This window comes from Acomys russatus, chromosome 24 (genome assembly GCF_903995435.1).
Source record: "Acomys russatus chromosome 24, mAcoRus1.1, whole genome shotgun sequence".
Lineage (NCBI taxonomy): Eukaryota > Metazoa > Chordata > Mammalia > Rodentia > Muridae > Acomys > Acomys russatus.
The window spans coordinates 54,522,753-54,544,593 of NC_067160.1; the positions used below are offsets into that span (position 1 = coordinate 54,522,753).

Consider the following 21,841-nt stretch of genomic DNA (forward strand, 5'->3'; position numbering starts at 1 on the left):
ACGGAAGGATTAAAGGAGAGACAGAGTTGAAGTCAGGAATAATGAAGCAGTTTATAATAGATTTAATAACAGTAAAATCACCCGGTAACCACCCAGGGGCCAACAAGGGTAATCCTTTCAATATTACTAGGGAAAGAAGGGAGCTATGAAGATGTTAAAGTCAAGCAAAGATGAGGACGACGTGAGGCGGGAGCAGGCCGGGTCTATTTATTTGTTTACCTACTTTCCTTCATGACCTCTTATCACTCATGTTCAAAGTCAAAGACCTTTGGAGGCACTCTAGAGTTTCCCAAGCCTAATTCTAGCATTTTAAATGGCGAACACAGGCTGTCCTCAAACAACGCTTCTCTCCTAAGTTTTTCTCCCTTACCCCCTTATCGGTGGAAAAGGCATTTCCTCCTAAGACCACTCCAGTGATCTGCCTAAAAGTCAGCCTTACCAAGCTATCTATCCCTGAATTCTGAGCTTGCTTCCTCCCTTCCCAGGGGTTGGCTGTGAGTGGGCTAGATTTGCTACAGAAGCCTGTAACCACCAGGCTGAGTTCTGAGGACCTATTAAGAAGGCAGCTTTTCAGTCAGCCACACTCAAAGGCTGCCTAAGTCTCTGCAGCCTGGAACACCACTGTAGCCACAGAAAACTATCAATAATATATAGGACCATTTTCATCTTTTAAAAGTCCCAGAGAAAAGACATTTTTAAGAACTACTTCTAGAAGCAATGATTTTTATTTCCTCTCTCACAACAAACACAGGTGCTTTTTACTCAACAAGGAGACCCTGCAGCCTAAGGAGGGTCCTGCGTGGAACCTTGGCCTCTTCTCGGCCTTTAGGACAGGCGTGAGCACCTGTGTCTGGCCTCGTCTCCCCTGTACTTTTAAGAGCAGAAAAGGAAGAACAAGAGGGAGAGGAGAAGGCTTCTTTTGGGCAGGCCCTCATCTCTGCATTAATAGAGACTTAACAACCTGGAGATGGTTTTGGTGTAGTCACATCACCCTGCTACCTGTTTGGCTGATGACAGTCGAGCTGATTTCACAGTACATGGCCCCCTAAGGGTTCTATCCATTCCCATGTCAGGAGAAGCACCACTGAGAAGCCGTGTTACCAAAGTGGACATTTGCTGTTGTCATTAGCAAGGATTTCTTTGCCCCTTAACTGATGGGAAATGCAAGCCTCTCCACTGCCCTCCTTTCGTTAAGCCACCTCAGCAGCACAACTGTCACCTTGCTGCATTTTTTTTTTTAATATGAATGTGAAATTAGTGAGGATGCCCTTTCCCCTGGCGGACAGAATCCTCTGTTATTAAAAAGTAAAGCACTTTAATAATGAAAACTTTTTCCTCTTTTTCCTGTGTTTTAACTGTTTAAAATTAATGAGAAGGGCAGAATGGTTGTCAAAGCGATATTGAAAGCCGGGCAGCCAGGACCGAATAAGCACAGAAATCCCTCTAGAGTGTTAAATAAACAGCGCTGCAGCCCTCTCTGGATCCCTCTGTTGGTTATTGTATACACTCTGTAACAGCTCTCAGAATAGATCTGAGAGCCGGGGAGGCAGAGAGGTTTCACAATTCCAATAAAGGCCTCAAATTAAAGACAGCCTGGTGCGAATTCCAGGAGAAAATTAAAGAGACCTCAAGCTTAAGTGACAGGTGACTTGCTTCTGTGTCACAACTGTCAGGGGATTTAGTGATAATATGGCAATATATTACAAAGGGCTTTTCTTATTCCCTCCTTTAGGTTTCAAAATGAGGCATCTTTTCTTCCCAACCAAAAAAACACTACATATATATAATGTGAGTGCATATACAAGTGAAATGTGTAGAAAAATGATAAAATCAGGCTCAGTTAAAATGATGAGGTCAGTTTTAGTGAAACGGAAGAAAAAGTTAATGACAGAAAACAACACTGTTAGAAAAAAACATGTCTTACCACCAATTGCAGAAACGCTATAAGAATGTCCCTCCTGAGAATGAACGAGGTAATGTTTGGTTGGGGGAGGACAGTCTAAATTTAAACTGACGACAGAGTGGGGCAGAGTTCGTCAGTGCCACCTCAGCCCTAGACAGGTAAATGCTCCTGTAATGAGAGTGGGTCAGAGCCCTGAGGCTGGTGAGCAGGCAGCACTGCCTCTCCCACCCTCACTGACACAGGCTGGCTACTGGTTAATGAAGCCAACCTGCAGCTAGCAGACCACAGGCAGTTGAGAAAAATCATGCTTCCAGCCCCCTACTGGCTCTCGGAGCCCTCTGTCTGCAACACCCCACTGATCCTCAAGACAAAAGATTGCGAGAAAGGATGAGCTAGGGCCTATGATCTGATTTTAACACTTCCCAATGCCAGCGACAGTTTGGAGAATTTTATAAGCAGAGCTCACAGGACAAAAAAACTTGTAGAAAAACATGCTGAGAGGGTGCACACTCTGCATGAAAACTTCACAACGCCCAGAAGCCAAGAGATGCTTTGGAGAAAACTAGGCTGGACCACTCTGTCTGAGAAGTTTTAGGTGGTAGCAGTGGCAGGCAGAGGTGTGTGCACAGTGGCGGCATTGTGCTCAACAGCCAACTTCCAAGATATATTTAACTAAATGGGAGGGTTTTGTTTTAATCACTTTCCTGCCAAGCCGAGCTTTACCCGAGGTCCTCAGAACCTTCTGAGTGCCTCCCAGTCAAGCTGAAAGATCAAATTTATTCTCTTTGTAGGAAGGTGAACACACACACCCAGACGCAGCTGTATATATATTTCATACACCTAAATATGAAATATACATTTTACAGATGCTTCCCTAGCTTTCTTTCTGTTCACAGGAGCCCAAAACTGTGTGTGCCAAAGGGACATTTACCATGGCTAGAGCAGAGCTGGGGAAGAAGAGGGGATGGGAATGAAGTGTAGCATTTGTATGCTGGCCACTTGTGCATCTGCCGCAGAGCTGCCTGGGACAGGCACACTTTTCATGAGAAACAGAATGGAAGCTGGACCCAGCACCCACTGCGCCCATCCCAGCTAGATATCTATGTGACTAATAATACGGCAACTTAGATCAGGCATCTTTCCTTTGAGTTAAATGAAGCTTTGTTCTTACAGGCTAGGTCTCAATCAACAGGAAGTGTAATGAATTTAGTTTTTCAAGTTAACATGGCAATGTCAGTGAAAACCCAATCTTCCTTAGCACCCCCCCATCATACAAACAGCAGCAAATTATAAACAATAAAAGCACTTAAAAAAAAAAAAAAAAAGCATTAAACTCATTCCTACGCAAAAGTGGGAACCTGGAGAACTTACATGGCTTGAAAGCAAGACAAGCTCTTTCTGCTTCCTTTTATTAAACCCCTAGGCAGCCCACAGATGTGGGCACTCTCCTCCTTCTACAGACAGGAAGACCGAGTTCAGGAGGCAGGAAATCTGCCCAAGGCCACAGAGGTACCAGCTGTGAGGCAAAGACTCAAGTCCAGGCTGGCTTGACTCTTGCCCAGGCCTTTACAATGGCTCTTAGGGCTTAGGACGTCTTTGAGGCTGGCCCCCAGCCAGGAAAGGGCTTAAGGAGAAGAACTAATGCTGCAAGGCCACAGAAAGGCAGATGCTAAAAATGACATGGCCAGTTGCTGAAAGGAGAGAGAAAAATGCAGCCTCTGTGTGCCTTCCCTGGGGACATGCACCCTTGTGGGATGGGGGTGGGGTGCTGTTCCAACCAACACAAAGATCACCTCCCTGGAGAAAAAGTCTGTGTTCAGGGATAAAGACTCAAAGCAAAGCTGGTCCCAGAACAATCTCCAGAAGGCTAAGTTTGATCCAGCTTTTAGGATCTCATTTTGCCATCTTCCCAGCTGGTTCTCATTTTGGGGTGGCAGGCAGATGTTCATGTTCCATTTATTTCTTAAGATACAGTCCCACCAGGGCAGTGTGGCAACTACGCTGGGTAGCCTTCTGTACTTTATAGCATACCTGGTGCTTTCAGACTGTTTCTCATACCACCCTCCGCTCTCCTTAGAGGAGTACCATATACCTCAGCTTTACACACAAGGAAGCTGAGGCTTGCAAAGGCCCAGGACTTCACTAGAGCCACCAGCTGAAGAGTCTGACCCAGGGACCTGCTCGCCACTCTCAACACTGCATCCCTGCTGACACTGTAGAGCTGGAACCACAGTGAAATAACCACGGAACATTAAAACATAAACTCTATGCACAACACTTACAGAATAAATAACAGAGGTGGACAAAGACCACAGTGCATCTATGTCAGCTGCTCAATCCCTTAAGAATAGATCAATAAGCTCACTCTAGCATGGATGTCATGTTTCACGGGGAAAGTCACCTAAAATAATTTGTTCATCAACTGTGTCTTTAAACATCCTTTTCAAGTCACAAGGATTTGTGGTGTGGTGTCATTTACTGACCAAACTTCATCTCAGTGGAAACATCAAACAGCTACTAAAAAAAAGTTCAGTGTGTAATGTGGCTCCACTGTAAAATGTAGCAGACACCAAGGCCTTGGGTGGATCGTCAGTGCCACCGAAAAAGAACATTTCAAGCTAGTCATATAGTGCACGCCTGCACTCTCAGCGCAGGTGAGGCTGGGCCAGCAGGACCCTGAGTTTAAAAGCCAGTCTAGGTTACACAGTGAGACCCTGTCTCACCAAAAACCAAACAAAAACAAAGAACCAAAATAATTCCCTACACCTTGGAGTGGTGGTGGTACACACCTGTAATCCCAGCACTCAGGAAGCAGAGGCAGGCGGATCTCTGAGTTTGAGGTCAGCCTGGTCTGCAAAGTGAGTCCAGGACAGCCAAGGCTACACAGAGAGACCCTGTCTCGAAAAAACCCAAACCAAATCAACCCAAACCCAAACCACTACAGGAAACAAACAGAGCAGCACGTCAGCTCTCCTTCTGTGCTGTATCAGGCACTGGGAGTGGAGCCACAGGGTGCGAGGCTAATACCAGCGCTCCGAGGCCAGATCGCTGGCTTTGTGCTTTATGTGGCCCTTCACTCTTAGTGCCATTCTCCTGGCCTAGTAATTAGGTCATGTCTACTTCATGGGGTTACTAGAAGGATTTACGGCCCCACCCGAAAGTAGCTGCTGACTTAAACTTCCTTAAGTGTGTTCTAGAAGAAGGCGCTTAAGCCAGAGCCAGGTAAACCTAGGCCCCTGCTTCAAAAGCAGGACTGATTCAAATAAAGGCACCTGATAAATGAGGAGTGTCTCAGCCTGTGTCTCGGCCTGGTCTAAGTGGGTCTGAGTTTCCCACTCCATCATCAGGCCTAAGAAAAATAGATGTAAAATATTCAAGTAATTAGCCAGGTGACATAGAGCAACACACATGAGCATACGCAATGGACTGGAGAGGCTGGAAGGCAGCGGGGGGGGGAGGGGGGGTGCTCAGGCCTGCAGGTGACGCAATGGACTAGAGAGGCAGGGCTGGAAGGCGGGGGGGGGGGGGGGGGGGGGGGTGCTCAGGCCTGCAGGTGCAGCTTGCTATCTCCATATGGAGTTGCGTGCATGGTAAACATTTTTCTTCTTAACAACCTCAGCTTTACTCTTCCTTTGTGGACAGTGCACTCACATTAAAAAATGGACATTCTAAGTATGTCTGAAAGAGAGAAAGAGATATTTATTTCTCCCATTGTGCTGTAGATGGGCAGGTCTCGTCAGTGGTCCTTGCTGATGATCTGGAGAGGGGCCACCACCTGGGTGGACTTATAATGCTGGCTCCAGACTCAATGCCCTAGACCTCCTTTCTGCAGAGCCTGCTGCTGCCTGGCAGTCCTCCAGAATGGACTGGTGCCCATTAACTGGATGAACTAGCAAATATATTCAGGGGGAAAAGAAGAAGAAAAACATCCACAATCAAGAGCTGACCTTATAGCCAGGCGTGGTGGTGCACGCCTTTAATCCCAGCACTCAGGAGGCAGAGGCAGGCGGATTGCTGTGAGTTCGAGGCCAGCCTGGTCTACAAAGTGAGTCTAAGACAGCCAAAAACCAAAACCAACCAAACAAACAAAAAAAACCACACAAACAAACAAACAAACAAACAAACAAACAAAAAACCAAACCAAAGAGCTGACCTTATCTAATGCTCTTGGTCCTTAAAATGTACATTTTGTTTGGCAGAAGAAACAGCCCACACATAAAGTCTCCATCACCCAGATCAAGATTATGAGCCACTCACCTGGGCTGCCTTCTGCTTCCTTTTAAGACAATCATCTTTTGCCAGGACAGCCAAAATGTCTTCCATCTTCATCTCAGAAACGCTGTAAGAAGAGCACAAGAAAGCCAGCCTTTTACTTTCTAAGAGATAGCCTAAATTCTGATGTACAAAACCAGCCTGGCTGGGCGTGGTGGCACAGGCCTTTAATCCCAGCACTTGGGAGGCTGAGGCAGGCTGATCTCTCAGTTCGAGGCCAGCCTGGTCTACAAAGCCAATCTAGGACAGCCAGGGCTACACAGAGAGACCTTGTCTTGAAAAACCAAAAACCAAAGAGAGAGAGAGGGAAACCAGCCCATACTGAAACTAGACCTAAGCACAAGCTAGAGCTGAGAAGGGGAACAGCAGGCCAGTGAGTGCCTTAGCTAGCACACCATCTCCCTACCAAGCCTGCAGCCGGATGCCAAGCATCAGGGCCTACATAGGGGAGACCTCGATACCAGAGTTGTTCTCTGACCTTCACACCTGTTTATCACCCCCTACACCATAAATAAATGTTAATAAAAACTGTGTAAAGAAGAGGGTAATCTCCTCCTCTCCTTCTTGAGAAGGGGGTCGCACTATGTAGCCATGGCTGGCCTCAAACTCACAGAGCTCTGCCTGCTTCTGGCTCCTCAGTGCTGAGATTAAAGGCAGGTAGAGGAATTTTCTTTCTTTTTTTTAGACAGGGTTTCTCTGTGTAGCCTTGGCTGTCCTGGACTCACTTTGCAGACCAGGCTGGCCTCAAACTCACAGCAATCCGCCTGCCTCTGCCTCCCGAGTGCTGGGATTAAAGGCATGTGCCACCACCATGCAGCTTTCTTTCTTTCTTTTTTTTTTAAAGATTTATTTATTTATTAAGTATACAATATTTTGCCTGCATATATGCCTAAACTCCAGAAGAGGGCACCAGATCCCATTACAGGCGGTTCTGAGCCACCATGTGGTTGCTGGGAAGTGAACTCAGTACCTTGGGAAGAGCAGGCAGTGCTCTTAGCCTCTGAGCCATCTCTCCAGCCCTGGTAAAGGAATTTTCTTAAGGCTTTAGGCATTTGAAAAAAGAAGGTGTGACCAGGGCCAGCTTAGCCAGTGTCCCCTGCACTTCCCTTTCCCTGATGGATCTAAAGCAGGCTACCTTACATGGGGGGTTCTTCCTTCTAAATGCCCATTCATCCATCCTTCTTTCATTTTCCTTTCTTCACTCATTTTTTTGGGCCCAAGGACTCATGTACTCTAGGCTTCTGGCCTTGACTTACTATGGAAACAAGGCTGGCCCAGATCCTCCTGCCTCCACCCAGTGCTGGAATTACAAGCAAATATCTCCAATTAGGCTTCTATCATCCTTCCTTCCTTGGTATATGCTTGTGTGTGTACATGGCACATACATACAACATGCGTGGGAGTCGGAGAGCAAGGGCAGGAGTCAGTTCTACCATGTGGGTCCTGGGTATGGAACACAGGCCAGCTACCTTGCCAGCCCTCTGCCATTACTTCTTACTAAAGCTTGGCTACTAACTATCATGGTAGGCTTGCTTCTTGGCATAATACTTGAATAGACAAGGAAATAATTATTTCACATAGCCTGTTTAGAAAAGACCACAGTGGCAGTGGTGAGAGACCTAGCTCCGTCCACAGCTCCTCTATCCTTTCTCTACTGTAGAGAATCTTTAATATTCTTTCTTGTCTGCTAATCATTCAGAGCTGAGAATCAAATGATTCCCCCCAAAACCTAGAGGCACAAGCAAACTGTTGAAGCCGGGAGTCAAAACAAGAGAGCATGACTATCCTGAAAAGTGCCTGGCAAGCCTCAGTGCACACAGTGACTCCAAGGCCATGGCTCTGGAACTAACTGTGGAGCAACACAGAAGCACAACCACAGACAGAATATGAGCTGCTGCACTCATCCTCCAGAGGAAAGGGAAGGAGGAGCTCCAGGGGACAGAAACATCACGAAAAACAAATGATTTTGTTGAACGTTTTCTTCTTTTTAAAAACATAACAGCAAATTAAAACACGATCGGCACCCTTGTACGGGGGAAGACAATTCTCTCCCTTTCCCCAGCGGTTACCCTGACAAGGCTGCCACTCACCTGAGATGTGTCAACTCCTCCTGAGCCCTCAGCCCCAGCCCCCACCCTCAGCATCACACAGACCCATAGAGGAGAGCTGTCTCTATAGCAGGGAGAGGCAGCTGCAGGAGTGGAGGGTTAGTGAGGTGGGAGGCAAGGCCAGGGTGCTCCTTCCCCCAGAAGCATTGCCTCCTGCCCCCCAACCTGTGAGGAACAGAGACAGATGGTGGCTGAATCTGCCTGCCACAGCTGGACACCTAAGGGTGGAACAGATGCATCTGTGTTTTTTCCCCTGTCCCATTTGACTCCTACTTGTCACCTTTGGGGGACAGGCAGAGACAGATACGCAAATGGAAAATCAATGTAAGACCCTGGAGTACAGCACGTGGGAGGCTAAGGCAAGAAGACTGACAAAAAGCTTGAGGCTAGCTTGGGCCACGCAGTAGATTCAAGGCCAGCCTGGGCTACAGAGTAAGACCTTGCCTCAAAAAGGAAAACAAAAAATAAAAAACAACTTTAGTGGTGAAATTTTTAAACAGAGAGAAAAAAATGTGATAAACAGCTAGAGGGAAAAACATGTGTTAAAACAGTCACAAACCAATTCAACTGCAGACAAGATGTCCTTGCTTGTAGAAGGTAATGCTGCCCAGCTAGGCCAGGGAGTAAGCAAACAGCAATGTCAAGGAACTGCAGCCATCTAATTTAAAGGTCTTCCTCCCAACCTAAGGCACTGCTTCTGAGTAACAAAGCAGATCCACCATGATTGTTTCAGTCCTATGGACAGATCCAAATCACTCTGTCTTGCTAGGAAAAGACAAGAATAAATACATCTAGCAAAATGTCGCCTGCACTTAGCAACACACTTAAGCAGGAAGGAGTTAGCACCATAAACAAGTGGGAAGGACAGAGAAACTGAGTTTCGAGCACTCAGGTGGAGGGGCAAAAGGCCAGGGCGCCTGCTTCTTGCTCAGGGTGCTGAAGTGGCATTGTGAGGAGAGCTCTGCAGCTCCCACACAGGAAGGCAGGGGCAATTCAGCAGCTGCCCAGCCCCCCACTGCCTAGCTCGTATGATCTCAAGCACAAAGCATGCACATTGCCCTCCTGCACTGCCTCTTTTCATGATTAATGTGCCCTTTACATTTAAAAAATGTCCTGGCCACTCCCATCTATTGCATATAATGCAGTGACTTTTCTTTAAAAAAAAAAAAAAAGTTCTAAAGGTTTTTTCTGTCTTTTTGAAGTGTGTCATATAGACCATGCTGGCCTTGAAATAAGTGGCTAATGACCTTGAACCTCCCAAGTACTGTGATTATAGGTCTGTACTTGGCATGGAACCAAGGATTTGCGCATATTAGCAAGAACTCTACCAACTGAGCTCCAACTCCAGTTCTTGCAATGCATTTTTCTCATCAGTTTATCTTAGTTTATATTTAAGTCAAAGCAACGGGCTGCTCGTAGATATCAACACAATTGCGATGCCTACTGCTGCCTAGTGACCCAGAGTCCAGTACCCACCCAGAATGACTACATCTAGTCATATATCTAGACAGGTGGCAGCAAGGAGGTGCCGTCATCCTATGTGACAGTTTTACATTACTCTGTAGCCAACCCCCCAAAAGGTCCAACTCCTTTTCTTCTGACATTTCCCTGCGATCACGGTCCTCAATGCTCCTGTCAGAGCCTGGTCTCCCTGTGTCTCCTCTTTCTGAGATGTAGACCTCACCGAAGTGCTGACGCTCAAGAGGACAGGAATTACTGGGTCACTAGTGATTCTTATCTGAGTTAGTCACCAGCCCTTTTCAATTTTAGGTTCATTTCTGAACCTTTCACAGTAACCAACTTGAATGTGTTTATTAAAGAAAAATCAGGACATGAGACAGAAGCACCTATGCTGTCAGCTCTGGTGTTTGACACATGCCATTTGTAACTGTGGTCCCTCATTTTCTGAGGGCTGTTGACAGAGTGACTAGGCCTGGAGAGCAGGTAATGGAAAGGGGTGAGGGAACAACCGACCCTGCGGGTCTAGACTGGAAGGAGTGAAGGAGCTAGAGAAAGACGGGCAGCTACAGGGGCATGCTGATACTCTTTCCCGTGACTGGGCTGCTCTGGGCCCTCAGCACAGGATGCTGAAGATGCTTTCTGCATGCGCACAGATGCAGACCCGAGAGCATGACAGGGTTATGTTGCTCCCTTTGGTGAGAGACAGCAGGGAAAACCAAGAACCAGCTCCGTCAAAGGGCCTCCAATTCAGTTCACCAGGACTCCCAGAGAACACCAGCCTAACAAAAGGGCAGCCCAGATACTGGCAGCCACAGGGAGCACAAAGAAGCCCCAGATTGGAGAACTCTGAATTCAGCTGGAGACATAACCAGAAGGGAGAAATGAACTACTGACCAACATGGGGCTTCTCGTGAGATCAAACACATGTATCTTCATGAACAAAACCATTCTTTCACTTCACAGATTGTTAAGATGAGGAACAAGGCAAATAGAAGAAAAGCCCAAGGTACCTTATTTTTGGCCCACTTGAATGACAACCAGGAACAGGTGCCTACCTCTCCATACCAGAGGTAGCGAGTGCACTGTCTCAGCCCATAAATACCCACATCAACAATCTTGAAAGAGTTCTGAGAAATGTTAGTAGACAGATTACTGCCTGCTGGGAAATGGCAAGAGTTGGTGGGACAGCCACACACAATCAGTCCTGCTGGCATCTTCAGACCAGGTCCCCAGCAGTGTTTACAACTTGGCAAAGGGAGAGAGAATGTTCTTGGAGTTTCATGTTTTACATAAAATGTATGGCTGGTCAAAGAGGAAATGACAAGGACTCACCACACTCAGCAGCCTACAAAGACACTGAGACAGATAGACACACAGACAGAGACAGACAGACAGACAGACAGACACACAGACACACACACACACACACACACACACACACACACACACACACAGCACCACAGCATCTGAGCAGCCAATGAGACTTCTGGGCTTGGCAGGCATTATGTCCCACCACCCTTGGGCTGGCTCCTCCAGGTTTCCAAAAGACGTGTATCTACGCTGCCATGTCTGAGTAGAACTTCTTAAAAGTAGCGCCGTGGCAAGCCATGCACGTCTTTACAAGTTCACTGTTAGAACCCGTGACTTCAGGTATCAGAGAATTTATGGAAGGCAGGACAAGTCCTTTTAAGTGGCCCAGGCCACCTATTTTCATGTGGGCTTCCATCAGGGGCACGAGGCTGGTTACCTGACAATACCACATATAAGATAGAAGCTGGGCAACACCAGCTCCAGACATGCAGACGGGGTCTTGTCCCAACAACTTGGAAGAAGACTGTGTGTTGAGCAAAAACATTCTATTTCTTTAAAGATAAATCGGCACTGAAGCTGTAAGATGCTAGCCACAGGATGAAAAGTGAGAATGGAGAGGCCGCTGAGAAGCTGTAAGGGCATGCCTCCTACTGAAGAGCTGAAAAGCCAGGGGCACAGGCTGCCCTGTAACCTGCCGGCAATGAGAACTGCCAGGTATGAATGGTGCTGAGGGCTTCAGGTTTTGCCACTGGCTATTCTGGAACTCATTTAGGGATCACAAGGGTTAATGGCTCTTCAGCAGCTTACAAGGCCCATCCACTCAAAAAGCGACAGAATGTTAATTACGTGAGATCTGCTGAAAGCCCGTTCAGGTTTCTGACTCACTTGATTTTGTGAGACGCCAACGAGTTGACATATTCTGCCTCCGAAGGAGCCAAAATGAGCAGGCTGCTCCCGTGACAGCCAATCCGGGCAGTTCTTCCAATTCGGTGAATATATTCTGCAGGGGAAGGTGGAGCGCTGTACTAAAAAGGACAACACAAATGAAGGCGTTCATAGATCAAGGGACTGCCACTAATTGGAAGAGCAATGCCCCTCACCTGCCTCCAGGTTCCCCAGTCACGGCTACTTTAACACAACCGGAAGCTGTCATTAGTCAACCCTGAAGCTCCTGGCTTCACTGCAACAAGGCTCTGACATAAAAATGTAACAGTGGCCAAGTTTCAGATGGATACGACGTGTCTCATCGGTGTCTCCCTTTTAATGTCACTGCTCTACGGGTCTCTTCCCTTTCCTGTTTGCATCTTTTCAATGAGGAGACTGTGCAAGGTGAAATGCAAGCAGGTGGGATAAATTTCCCCAGGATGACCACATGACCTTGGCCTACTTCCTAGGTAGAGATAGCAGCTGGGAGGCAGCAACAGCGGACAAGAGGCGTAAGGACGAAGGACACCAACCACTGTGCTGGCAGAGTCCATCTCTGCTGCCCGCCCCAGGGGCAGGCCAACCACCTCATTGCAACTCCATTCTATCCGAATCAGGTGGGGAAGAGACAGTTACGAGCAGTCGGGGCAGGCTTCTGCTATGGGGAGCATGCTTCTGACTCAGGGAAAACAGTAAGTTCCCACTCAAGGGAACAATCAGGCAGGCATCATGTTATCTTTAGCAGCAACTCTGCCATCATCAAAGCTAAATGATTATACTCAGTCTCTCTCTCTCTCTCTGCTGCTACCTAACATGGAAGGTCACAGACCAAGGTGAACATACTCTATGAAAGGCCAGCCATTTAACCCTGGCAATATTCACAGTATGAGGCTTCCCATAATCAAATCAGTCTGCCCTGGTACACTAAAATGGCCCCGGTCTTCCCATCTCCCATTGATTCTGTGGCCAGCACGAAAGAGACACAATGTTTCCAGTCCCAACAAGATCGCTTATGAAGGGCAGATCAAGATCAGATTTCCTAGCCTAAGACAGGCAAGAAATGTCACAAAATGTGAATAAACCATGAGCACATGTCCCCTGGCCCCCAACAGACAGGCTTAAAAATACCATTCTGCAGAGTAATGAAAAGAAAAGAAAAGGAAAACAAACAAACAAAAAACCCCACAAACCAAACAAACCCAAAACCAAAAGGAAACCCACTAGACTATGGCGCTAACCCTGTACCCTCCGGCAAAGCCACTAAGGCAAGAGGTGTTTGCAAGGTGCTGTCAGGACCTTAATTGCTCCCTGCAGGTCAATGTCCGTGGACACAGCTCTCAGAACAACTGAGCCATCTCCTTCTGGACACAAAGAGGTCTCCCGGGGGCCTGGGTAACTCCTGTTATTTTCAGATTCTGGACACTTAGGTTTGTGACATGAATTCGTCTGTAAACAGCAGAGTGTGCCACCCTCTCCTGAGAATGCCACCCTGGCTGTTTTGCTGCAGTGTCGCAGAGGGGCTGGGCTAAGGAAAGATGTCAAAACTGTAGAGATATGTCTGGCTGCTGCCTGGTTACCAGGGCAACACCCAAGAGGGTAACAACGATCATTCAGTGCATTTTCCCATGCTCATACACCCACTTACCTGAACAATCCAGGTGACTTGTGGGAGATCCAGGCCTCGGGCTGCAACGTCCTTTAAAACAAAGAGAATATGGTTTATGATTTAAAACTGAGCTCCTCACTTTGTTTTCTTTTATTTTTTGGGGGGAGGGCGGGGTGGAGACAGAGTACTGCTCTGTGGTCCTAGAACTTAAGGTACTTCTCCTGCTTCAGCCTTATCAATGTGTTACCATGCCTGGCTGAGTTTCTGAACTTTTAATACTTGGTAATAAAAATTCTGAAGATGAACACGGGGGGTGAGGGTGGGGGGACATACACTCACATTTCTGAATACAACTTTAGGTCGCTTAAGGGCCCATTGAATCCATCCATCATTAAAAATTTTGACTTAGGAATCAGCAAGATGGCTCAGAGGGTAAAAGTTCCTGCCATCAACAATCTGAATTTAATCTTTAAAACCTACACTGTAGGAGAGAGGACCAATTCTCATATGTGCCCTCTGACTTCCACACATATATACCAGGCCATGCAACACACTATGTCCACTACATAAATATAAAAAAACTCAGAACTGGTTGAGTTAGACAAGATTCTTTCATAGCTCATAACAAAATGTCACGTCAGCCCAAGACCTTAAATTGCAGCTGACATGTAATTCATGTACCATGTAAGAATTCTAAAACCCTGGACGGCCTTGATGGCACACACCTGTAATCCCAACACTTGGGAAGGGAGGCAGACCAGAAATAGAAGGTTATCTTCAGCTGCTAGCAAATGTGAGGCCAGCCCGGGCTATAGGAGACCATGTTTCAAACACACAAACAGGCACCCTCAAATACAGGGAAAAGCCATCCGGGGTAAATGCATCCAGAGTCCACTCCCCAGCCCTTCACTGCTAGTGATGCCGAGCAACAGTGTCACCCAGCATGCTGGCACTCACTTGTGAATGCGTGAGCTGCAGTGTTCACCGAGGACGCGCCTGCTGGGTTAGAGCAGGAGGGATTAACCGCTGCAGTCACTTCTGGGAGCTGAGATTAGGGTACGCTCCAAACTTGCCTATCACTTCAAAGACCTGACTGGACAGCAGGGAAGCCATGAAAGAGATGGAAATTTTTCTTTCCTTTCAACTGGTCACCATCCAAAGAGCCAAAGTTCTCAGCTCTCTCTGTCTTTCTGCCATTCTGGCAGAGACTAGACAGAACCACCCAGTCTTTAGCAGTGGCATGCACTCAGCTTTCATATTTAAGTCCAGCAACCATAGCAAGAGTCATCAGCATTCATGGAGCCCTAACAAGACACCAGGCAGAGCTCAGCATTTTACCCATGGTAACTCAATTAATCAAAGTAAGTCATTACATCTATTTGTTGGGGACAGGGTGTGGAGGTCAGAAGACAACTTGCAGTATTGGTTCTCTCCTTATACTATGTGGTTCCTAGGATTAAAATCAAGTTGTCAGGCTTGATGGCAAGTTCCTTTCCCTGCTGAACCATCTCACCAACCCACGGTAACCAGTTTTAAAAGCAGCTATCCCCAAGGGATATGTCCCATGAAAGTCTTCACTTACCAGGAAAGTGGGACAGAGGGGAGGACATCCTATTGGGACTCTAGGCGAGAGAAGCATGGGAGAATGGGGAAATAGAAAGATCCAGAGGGTCTTAGAAACCTACAAGAAGAACATTATGATGGGCAGATCTGGGCCCAGGGGTCCTGCTCAAACTATGGCACCAGCCAAGAACAATACGTGCAGTAAACTTCGAACCCCTACCCAGATCTACCCAATGGACAGGACATTCTCCACAATTGAGTAGAGAGTGGGGTCTGACTTTCACACAAACTCTGGTGCCTCATATTTGACCACGTCCCCTTGATGGGGAGACCTGGTGGCACTCAGAGGAAGGATAGAGGCTACCAAGAAGAGACTTGATACCCTATGAGCATATACAGGGGGAGGAGGTCCCCCTCAGTCACAGTCATAGGGGAGGGGAGTAGGGGGAAAGTGGGAGGGAGGGAAGAATGGGAGGATACAAGGGATGCGATAACCACTGAGATGTAATATGAATAAATTAATAATATATATATTTATATATATTTAAAAAGCAGCTATCACTGCCCACCTCCCCCATTTGTCAGAGGAGAAAACAAAAAACAAGGCTTGAAGCCTAGGACACAACTATGTGAAGGAGGTAACCCTCAGAGGCAGGCCTACTTCACCTTTTTTGCCTTATTTGTCAACAGTACATTCTAGCACACAGGAGATACCGAATCCCCATATACTGTGGTGGGAATGCAGAAATGAACACACCCTCACGGCAGGGACTCTGGTGAGAATTAGAGACAATAACAGGTAAGTGGAAGCTACTCATTCAGCAGAATTTACAAAGAAACAACGTGAACAAAAGATGCAAAGAAAAGAAAATCCTACTAACTTGGAGAGTTTCTAGGAGACCTTTAGTATGTGTAGTATGCTTTTGTGTAAGACACACAAGCTAATTGTTTATATACATATTTTTAAATCACTTTTTAAAAGTTACCTTTAGGGGAAAGAGGAGACCAGGAGAAAGACTGGTCAAAGACACAAAGTGGACACTAGAGTGTCTGCTGTGAAGGAAGGTGGTCAGCTCTTATGCAATAGGAATCACTGTGCCCTATGATACTCTTGCCAAAAACTAAAGCCTAGAAGCCAAATCTAACCCACTGGCTAGAACCAATTATTAATTTGCAGGAATACGGGAGACAGGTAACATGTTCCACAACTCCAAAAGGATGCACTTCAGAACAAGACCATGAAGAAACTGAGACCTTGAGAGTCAGCTTAGTAGGCAGGCATGAGGACCCAAGTTTAAACGCCCAGAACCCACACCACACTAGGCACAGCAGTGCCTGTCTATAAGCCCAGTGATTACAGTGGGATGGGAGATGGTGACAGGAGAATCCCTGTATGCTCAGGGGCCAGTCAACCTGGCATACACAGTGGGAAATAACAAAGAGAACTTGTCTCAAATAAGGTAGGAGAGGCCCGGCTGAAGCTGTCCTCTAATCACCATACATGGGCAACAGTCATGCCCACACCTGCACACACATGCCTACACTTGTGCGCGGCGCGCGCGCGCACACACACACAGGAAAAGAAAAAAACCAAATGATCTGATTGTCATAGCCAAAAGCAGGGGTGTCAATGAGAAATGGTAATAAAATTATTAACTAGATGGATGAATACCCCAAAAGAGGCTCAAATCTGCCAACAGCTATACGTGGTGGTTCTCACCTATGATTCCATAACCCAGTGTTCAGAGGCAGAGGCACAATTGTGATATTGGGCTAAAGTCCAGCCTCATGTACATAGCAAGCTCTGGGGCAGCCAGAGCCACATGGTGAAATCTTGTCCCACACAACAACAAAAATTAGCCTCTCCAGACAAAGAACCGCAAGGTGGTTCTTACTTTTCTATTTGTTTTTTTTCCTACGGTGTTTGCTTTGTTTGAAACAACAGGTGTTATCATTTCCCCTAAAATCCTGTTTGTCTATCTTTTCTGTAACCCCATTAACACATCTGCTTTCTCCTTCCATCTGAACACAGAGACACAGATGTGCACATGTGAAATGCACGCATACACTTTCATTGTCTAAAGCCACTTGCAAATGTCGTGACATTTCAGTGTTCAATATATTAGCAAAGGCTCCTAAGTAAAACACATATATGAGCAACTCTGAGGGAATCGGACAAACATCATTTTTACATCAACAGTCAGTGGCCAGTCTCTCCACTTGACTTGAGATGACTCCTATGGATGCTTTTCTTTCTGGTCCCAAAGAGAGCAGTGAACACAATCACTGCTCAAGAGCTACAGACTTCTTTAATCTGGAATGGTGGCCCTGGTGGTCTGAGTGAAAATGACCCTCACATAGGGAGTGGCATTATTGGATTGTGCGGCCTTGTTGGAAGTATGTCACTAGGGTGGAGGGGGACCGTGAGGCTTCAGAAGCTCACGTCCGGTCCACTATCCCTCTCTCTTCCTGCTGCCTGATGACCCACATGTAGAACTCTCAGCTATTTCTCCAGCACTATGCTGCTATGTTCTCTGCCGTGACCATAGTGGACTGAACCCTTGAACTGTAAGCCAGCCCCAATTAAATGTTCTCCTTTATGAGTTGCCGTGGTCATGATGTCTCTTCACAAAATAGAACAGTGTCCCTGGTTTTCATTGACTTTAGGGTTTTTAATTTTTTTTATGTGTATGCGTGTCAGCCTGAATGTATGTTTATGTGTACTATGTGAATACAGGTGTAGTGGAGACCAGAAGAGGGTGTAGGATCCCCTGGAACTGGAGTTACAGGTAGCTGTGAACCACTGATATGGGTGCTAGGAACCAAACCCAAGTCCTTTGCAGGAGCATCAAGTGGTCTTAATTGTTGAACCATCTCTCCAGCTCCTTGTTTAGTTTTGCTGCTGTCCCAAGGAACATTCCACACTCCTACTTGTTTCCACATAGTAAGGTTCAGGCAGGAATGAATGGTTCCTTTGAGTAGGGTGGACTACTCATGGCTCTGTGACCTCAGGAGGCCTCCTGGCTGAACATGGGAAATGCTATAGTGTCCACCAGCTCTCTCTGCTGACAAGGGATATAACTGGGGAGTCAGATTCAAAGTCTTGGGAGTAAGTACCATTCCCCTAAACATTTCACCCTAGGAGCTCAGTCCTACGGATGCTCCTTATCTATACCGACTGCTGCCCCAATGATGCAAAGGATGACTTTCCATGTCCACCATGCTTTCCTTAATTTCACGGCCGAGAAATGTTTGTTTAAAACAGCTTCCCCTAACACTCATGCCTTTAATCCCAGCACTCAAGAGGCAGAGGCAGGCAAATCTCTGTGAGTTTGAGGCCAGCCTGGTTTGACAGCAAGTTTCAGGCTAGCCAGGGATATATAATACAAATAAAAAATGAAATGAAACCAGCAATGACAAAAGTAAGAATTTGGGCAAACAGCTTCTTAAAACAAATATCTGCTAAGTTTCTGTGAGAAGCAAGGACAGGAGTGAGCAAGATGCTTGAGCAGGACTGGGCTGCATTCCTAAGTGTGGAAGTGGAAGCTTATGCTGTCAGCCTAGCATCCTCCGGAAGCCTGAAGCTGGTGCTGTGGAACCCTCAATAGAGAATATGTGTAAGGATACAGTCTAGAATGTTCTCTACAGGGGGCAGATGCTCTCAGCCAATGTTTAGGAAGACCGAGGGTTCTTCAGTCTGCTAAACTGTGAGAAAGGACTAGCTTTCAGTGCTCTGCTGCAAGATGCAAAGGCTGTGTGCTGCCTAGACTCTAAAGACAGATTTGCTGAAAAACTTAACCCTCTGCTCCTGGGCTAGGACAGATACAGGAAATTATAGCAGATCTAGATGAAAGGTCATGCCTGCCTGTCACAAGCTCCGCCCCACACAGGAAGCCTAGTACATTCACCCAGGACAGATATTAAATTCTACAACAGGGCTGAAGATACAGCTTAGTGGTGTGGCAGTTACCTGGTGTAAGGCATTGGGTGAGCTCCCCAGCACTACAAAACACCCTAAAACCTAAGACAACAACTGACACTGTGAAATTTACTGAGCCCAAATGTACTGAAACAGTGAGGCACAAGCAGCCCCAGGCAGCTGGTCAGATAATTTTCTCATCTACCACTACTTTTCCTACTCCACTCAGCTACCCATCCCCAATTTCCATCACTTGAAAGTCTTCTAAGGAGCCCAGGCTGAACTTGAACTCCATTCCTTCCATCTCAGCCTATCAGCCTAGGATTGCAGGACGTGCCACTGCAGGCTGTTTCTTCTGTTGGGTAGAGGTTGTGAACAGCCAGACACTCCCACCTCGGCTTAATCCATACACTTCCTGTTCTCCTGCCCCCGGCACCAGAGGTTGAAGGAAGGAATCAGGGAGGACTGGTACCAGCATGGCAGCAGTGGGAGCTAGCCTGCCCAGGGAGGCTGGTCAGCTCACTGAGCCCAGCCACCTACCTGTACTGGCTAAGGACTCGCTAGTGAAGGACAAATAAGACCGTGTCTGCAGGAACCTTCTTAGAACTGTAACCCCAGTGTGTTGGTTCATAATGCAGAAATGGTGGCAACTCTTAACACCTCTCTGTTCTCCCTCACCACATCCTGCTCAGCCCTGGACAGGCACCGGAGACAGGCCAACAATGGCCCCGTCTTCCAGGAAGGTGGTAGTTACCTACACTAGATACAGGAAATTGACTTGCTAGAAAAACTTCAGTATGTCCACTCAGCTATCAGAACTTAAGCCTGATCACAGCCTCATTTTATTTCTTTAACCTAATTAGGGCAAAAGAATCACTAAAGTCAGCTCTGAAAGACATTCACCAACGCAGCCCTAAAGGCCCTGGGCTCGACAACTGGCGGCCTCCATGAGACCCAGGAGTACAGATGGAAGGCAGCCTGCTCAGGTGCCAGCCTGTCAGTTGGATTAAAATGACTCATTTATTTACCCAAGAACCTCACAAAGTGCTTTTACTAACAGGGAGAGGGGGCTGCCATCTCTCTGAGAAGGGACGCACAAACTCGCCTCTGACGCCTTCCTGGCCTGCCAAAAGTCATTATGCCATGTGTGGAAAGCCATCAGCAGGGTACAGGCCCCCGTTGTCCCGGTGACAGATTGGGCTGCGTAATCAGAGGAGGAAGGGGAGAGTGCAGAAGCTGTCAGAGGCGAGAGATCTTGGCTGGAGCCGCCAAAAAACTGGCAACATGAGTTAGCGTGACTGAGTAAACAGCAAACAATCTCCAAATGAGCCTTCCATTAGCAGAGAAGAAACAAAGTGTTAAGGATAAACTTCCCCTGAAAAGCACACCCAGAAAAGCTAAGAACCACACTCATGCGGGGCATTGAACCCAGTCTGGGGACATGCACAGTCCTTGTTCCTTTGTCTCCTGGCTGCTGGCACAGTAAATTCCCTAGGAGGAGAGGAAATTAAGAACTGCAGACAACAGTGTATTTCAATCAGGGAAAACAAAGCAAGAGCAAAGAGCTGGTGGAGGGGCACGGGTGACTCACACGTGTCTGCTAAGTATGAAACCTACATGGTGGGCGACACTGTCCATCCACCCTAGCTGTTTTTAACCGACAGACTCAGGCATCAGAAGCATCCCCACTCTGAGGAGGGCGCTGCATTCCACTCATCCAGAGACAACCAAGGAGAGCAAACACACCAGGAAAACCCCGGTGCTGACCTTAAAACCAGAGGGGACTCTGAAATTTCACTTTGTGGTCATCCAGTGACATTTTCCTGCATGGAACTAAAGACAGTACCCCCTGCCCTGGCTCTCAGCAAGTCATAGCAATAAACTGGCAGAAAAATACTCTGTAGATAAGCCGAAGTCCTGAGCATAAATCCTTCGATTTCTCAATCCTATTTAAAAAAGATAAGACCTTAAGTTTCCATGTCCTTTCTCATCCTCATGCGTGGCCTCTTATGTCTCACTTGAGAAAGGTGCCTTGAGGCATAGGTTTGACTCTTCCTGCTTCCGCTTCCCCAATGGCAGGAGTACAGAGTGTGACCACCACACTGTCCATCCCTCCTCAGCTAAGGCTTCTCTTGTACACAGCAAGCCTCTGCCCCAACTCTCCTTGAGTTCTGCCCACCCTTCTCCACAGCCCTACACTACTGAATAGCCAGTCTACAAAGCTGTGTACGCTCACTTATAACTGGACACTAGCCCAAGGGGCAGGTCTCATGAAAGTCTTCACTTACCAGGGAAGTGGGATAGAGGTGAGGAGAGGACATCTTATTGGGACTCTAGGTGAGAAAAATATAGGGGATAGGGAAATAGATGGAACCAGAGGGTCCTAGAAACCTACAACAAGAACACTATGATGGGCGGATCTGGGCCCAGGGGTTCTGCTTGATCTAAGACACCAACCAAGGACAATACGTGCAGCCATCATCAAACCCCTACCCAGATCTAGCCAAAGGACAGAACATTCTCCACAGTTAAGTGGAGACTGGGGACTGACTTTCACACTAACTCTGGTGCCCCATATTTGGCCATGTCCCCTGGATGGGGAGGCCCAATGGCACTCAGAGGAAGGATAGTAGACTACCAAGAAGAGACTTGATACCCTAGCACCATATTCAGGGGGAGGAGGTCCCCACCAGTCACAGTCACTGGGAAGGGGAATGGGGTGAAAGCGGGAGGGAGGGAGGAATGGGAGGATGCATGGGATGGGACAGCAAATG

The 21,841-nt window shown here is 47.2% G+C and overlaps 1 protein-coding gene across 5 annotated transcripts in view; it reads right to left on the reverse strand.

The window, feature by feature from the left end:
- The window catches only part of Ddx31 (DEAD-box helicase 31), a 72,225-nt gene that overhangs the window by 19,320 nt on the left and 31,064 nt on the right, over window positions 1-21,841 (reverse strand). For 3 of the 5 annotated variants that reach the window (XM_051166969.1, XM_051166971.1, XM_051166970.1), the window contains exons 15-17: window positions 13,625-13,675; window positions 11,941-12,080; window positions 6,161-6,242 (exon numbers count right to left, since the gene is read on the reverse strand). In XM_051166969.1, the coding sequence (XP_051022926.1) occupies window positions 6,161-6,242; window positions 11,941-12,080; window positions 13,625-13,675 (273 nt within the window). The remainder of the gene's footprint in view (window positions 1-6,160; window positions 6,243-11,940; window positions 12,081-13,624; window positions 13,676-21,841) is intronic. The other 2 variants (XR_007832926.1, XR_007832925.1) reach the window with 2 other exon arrangements.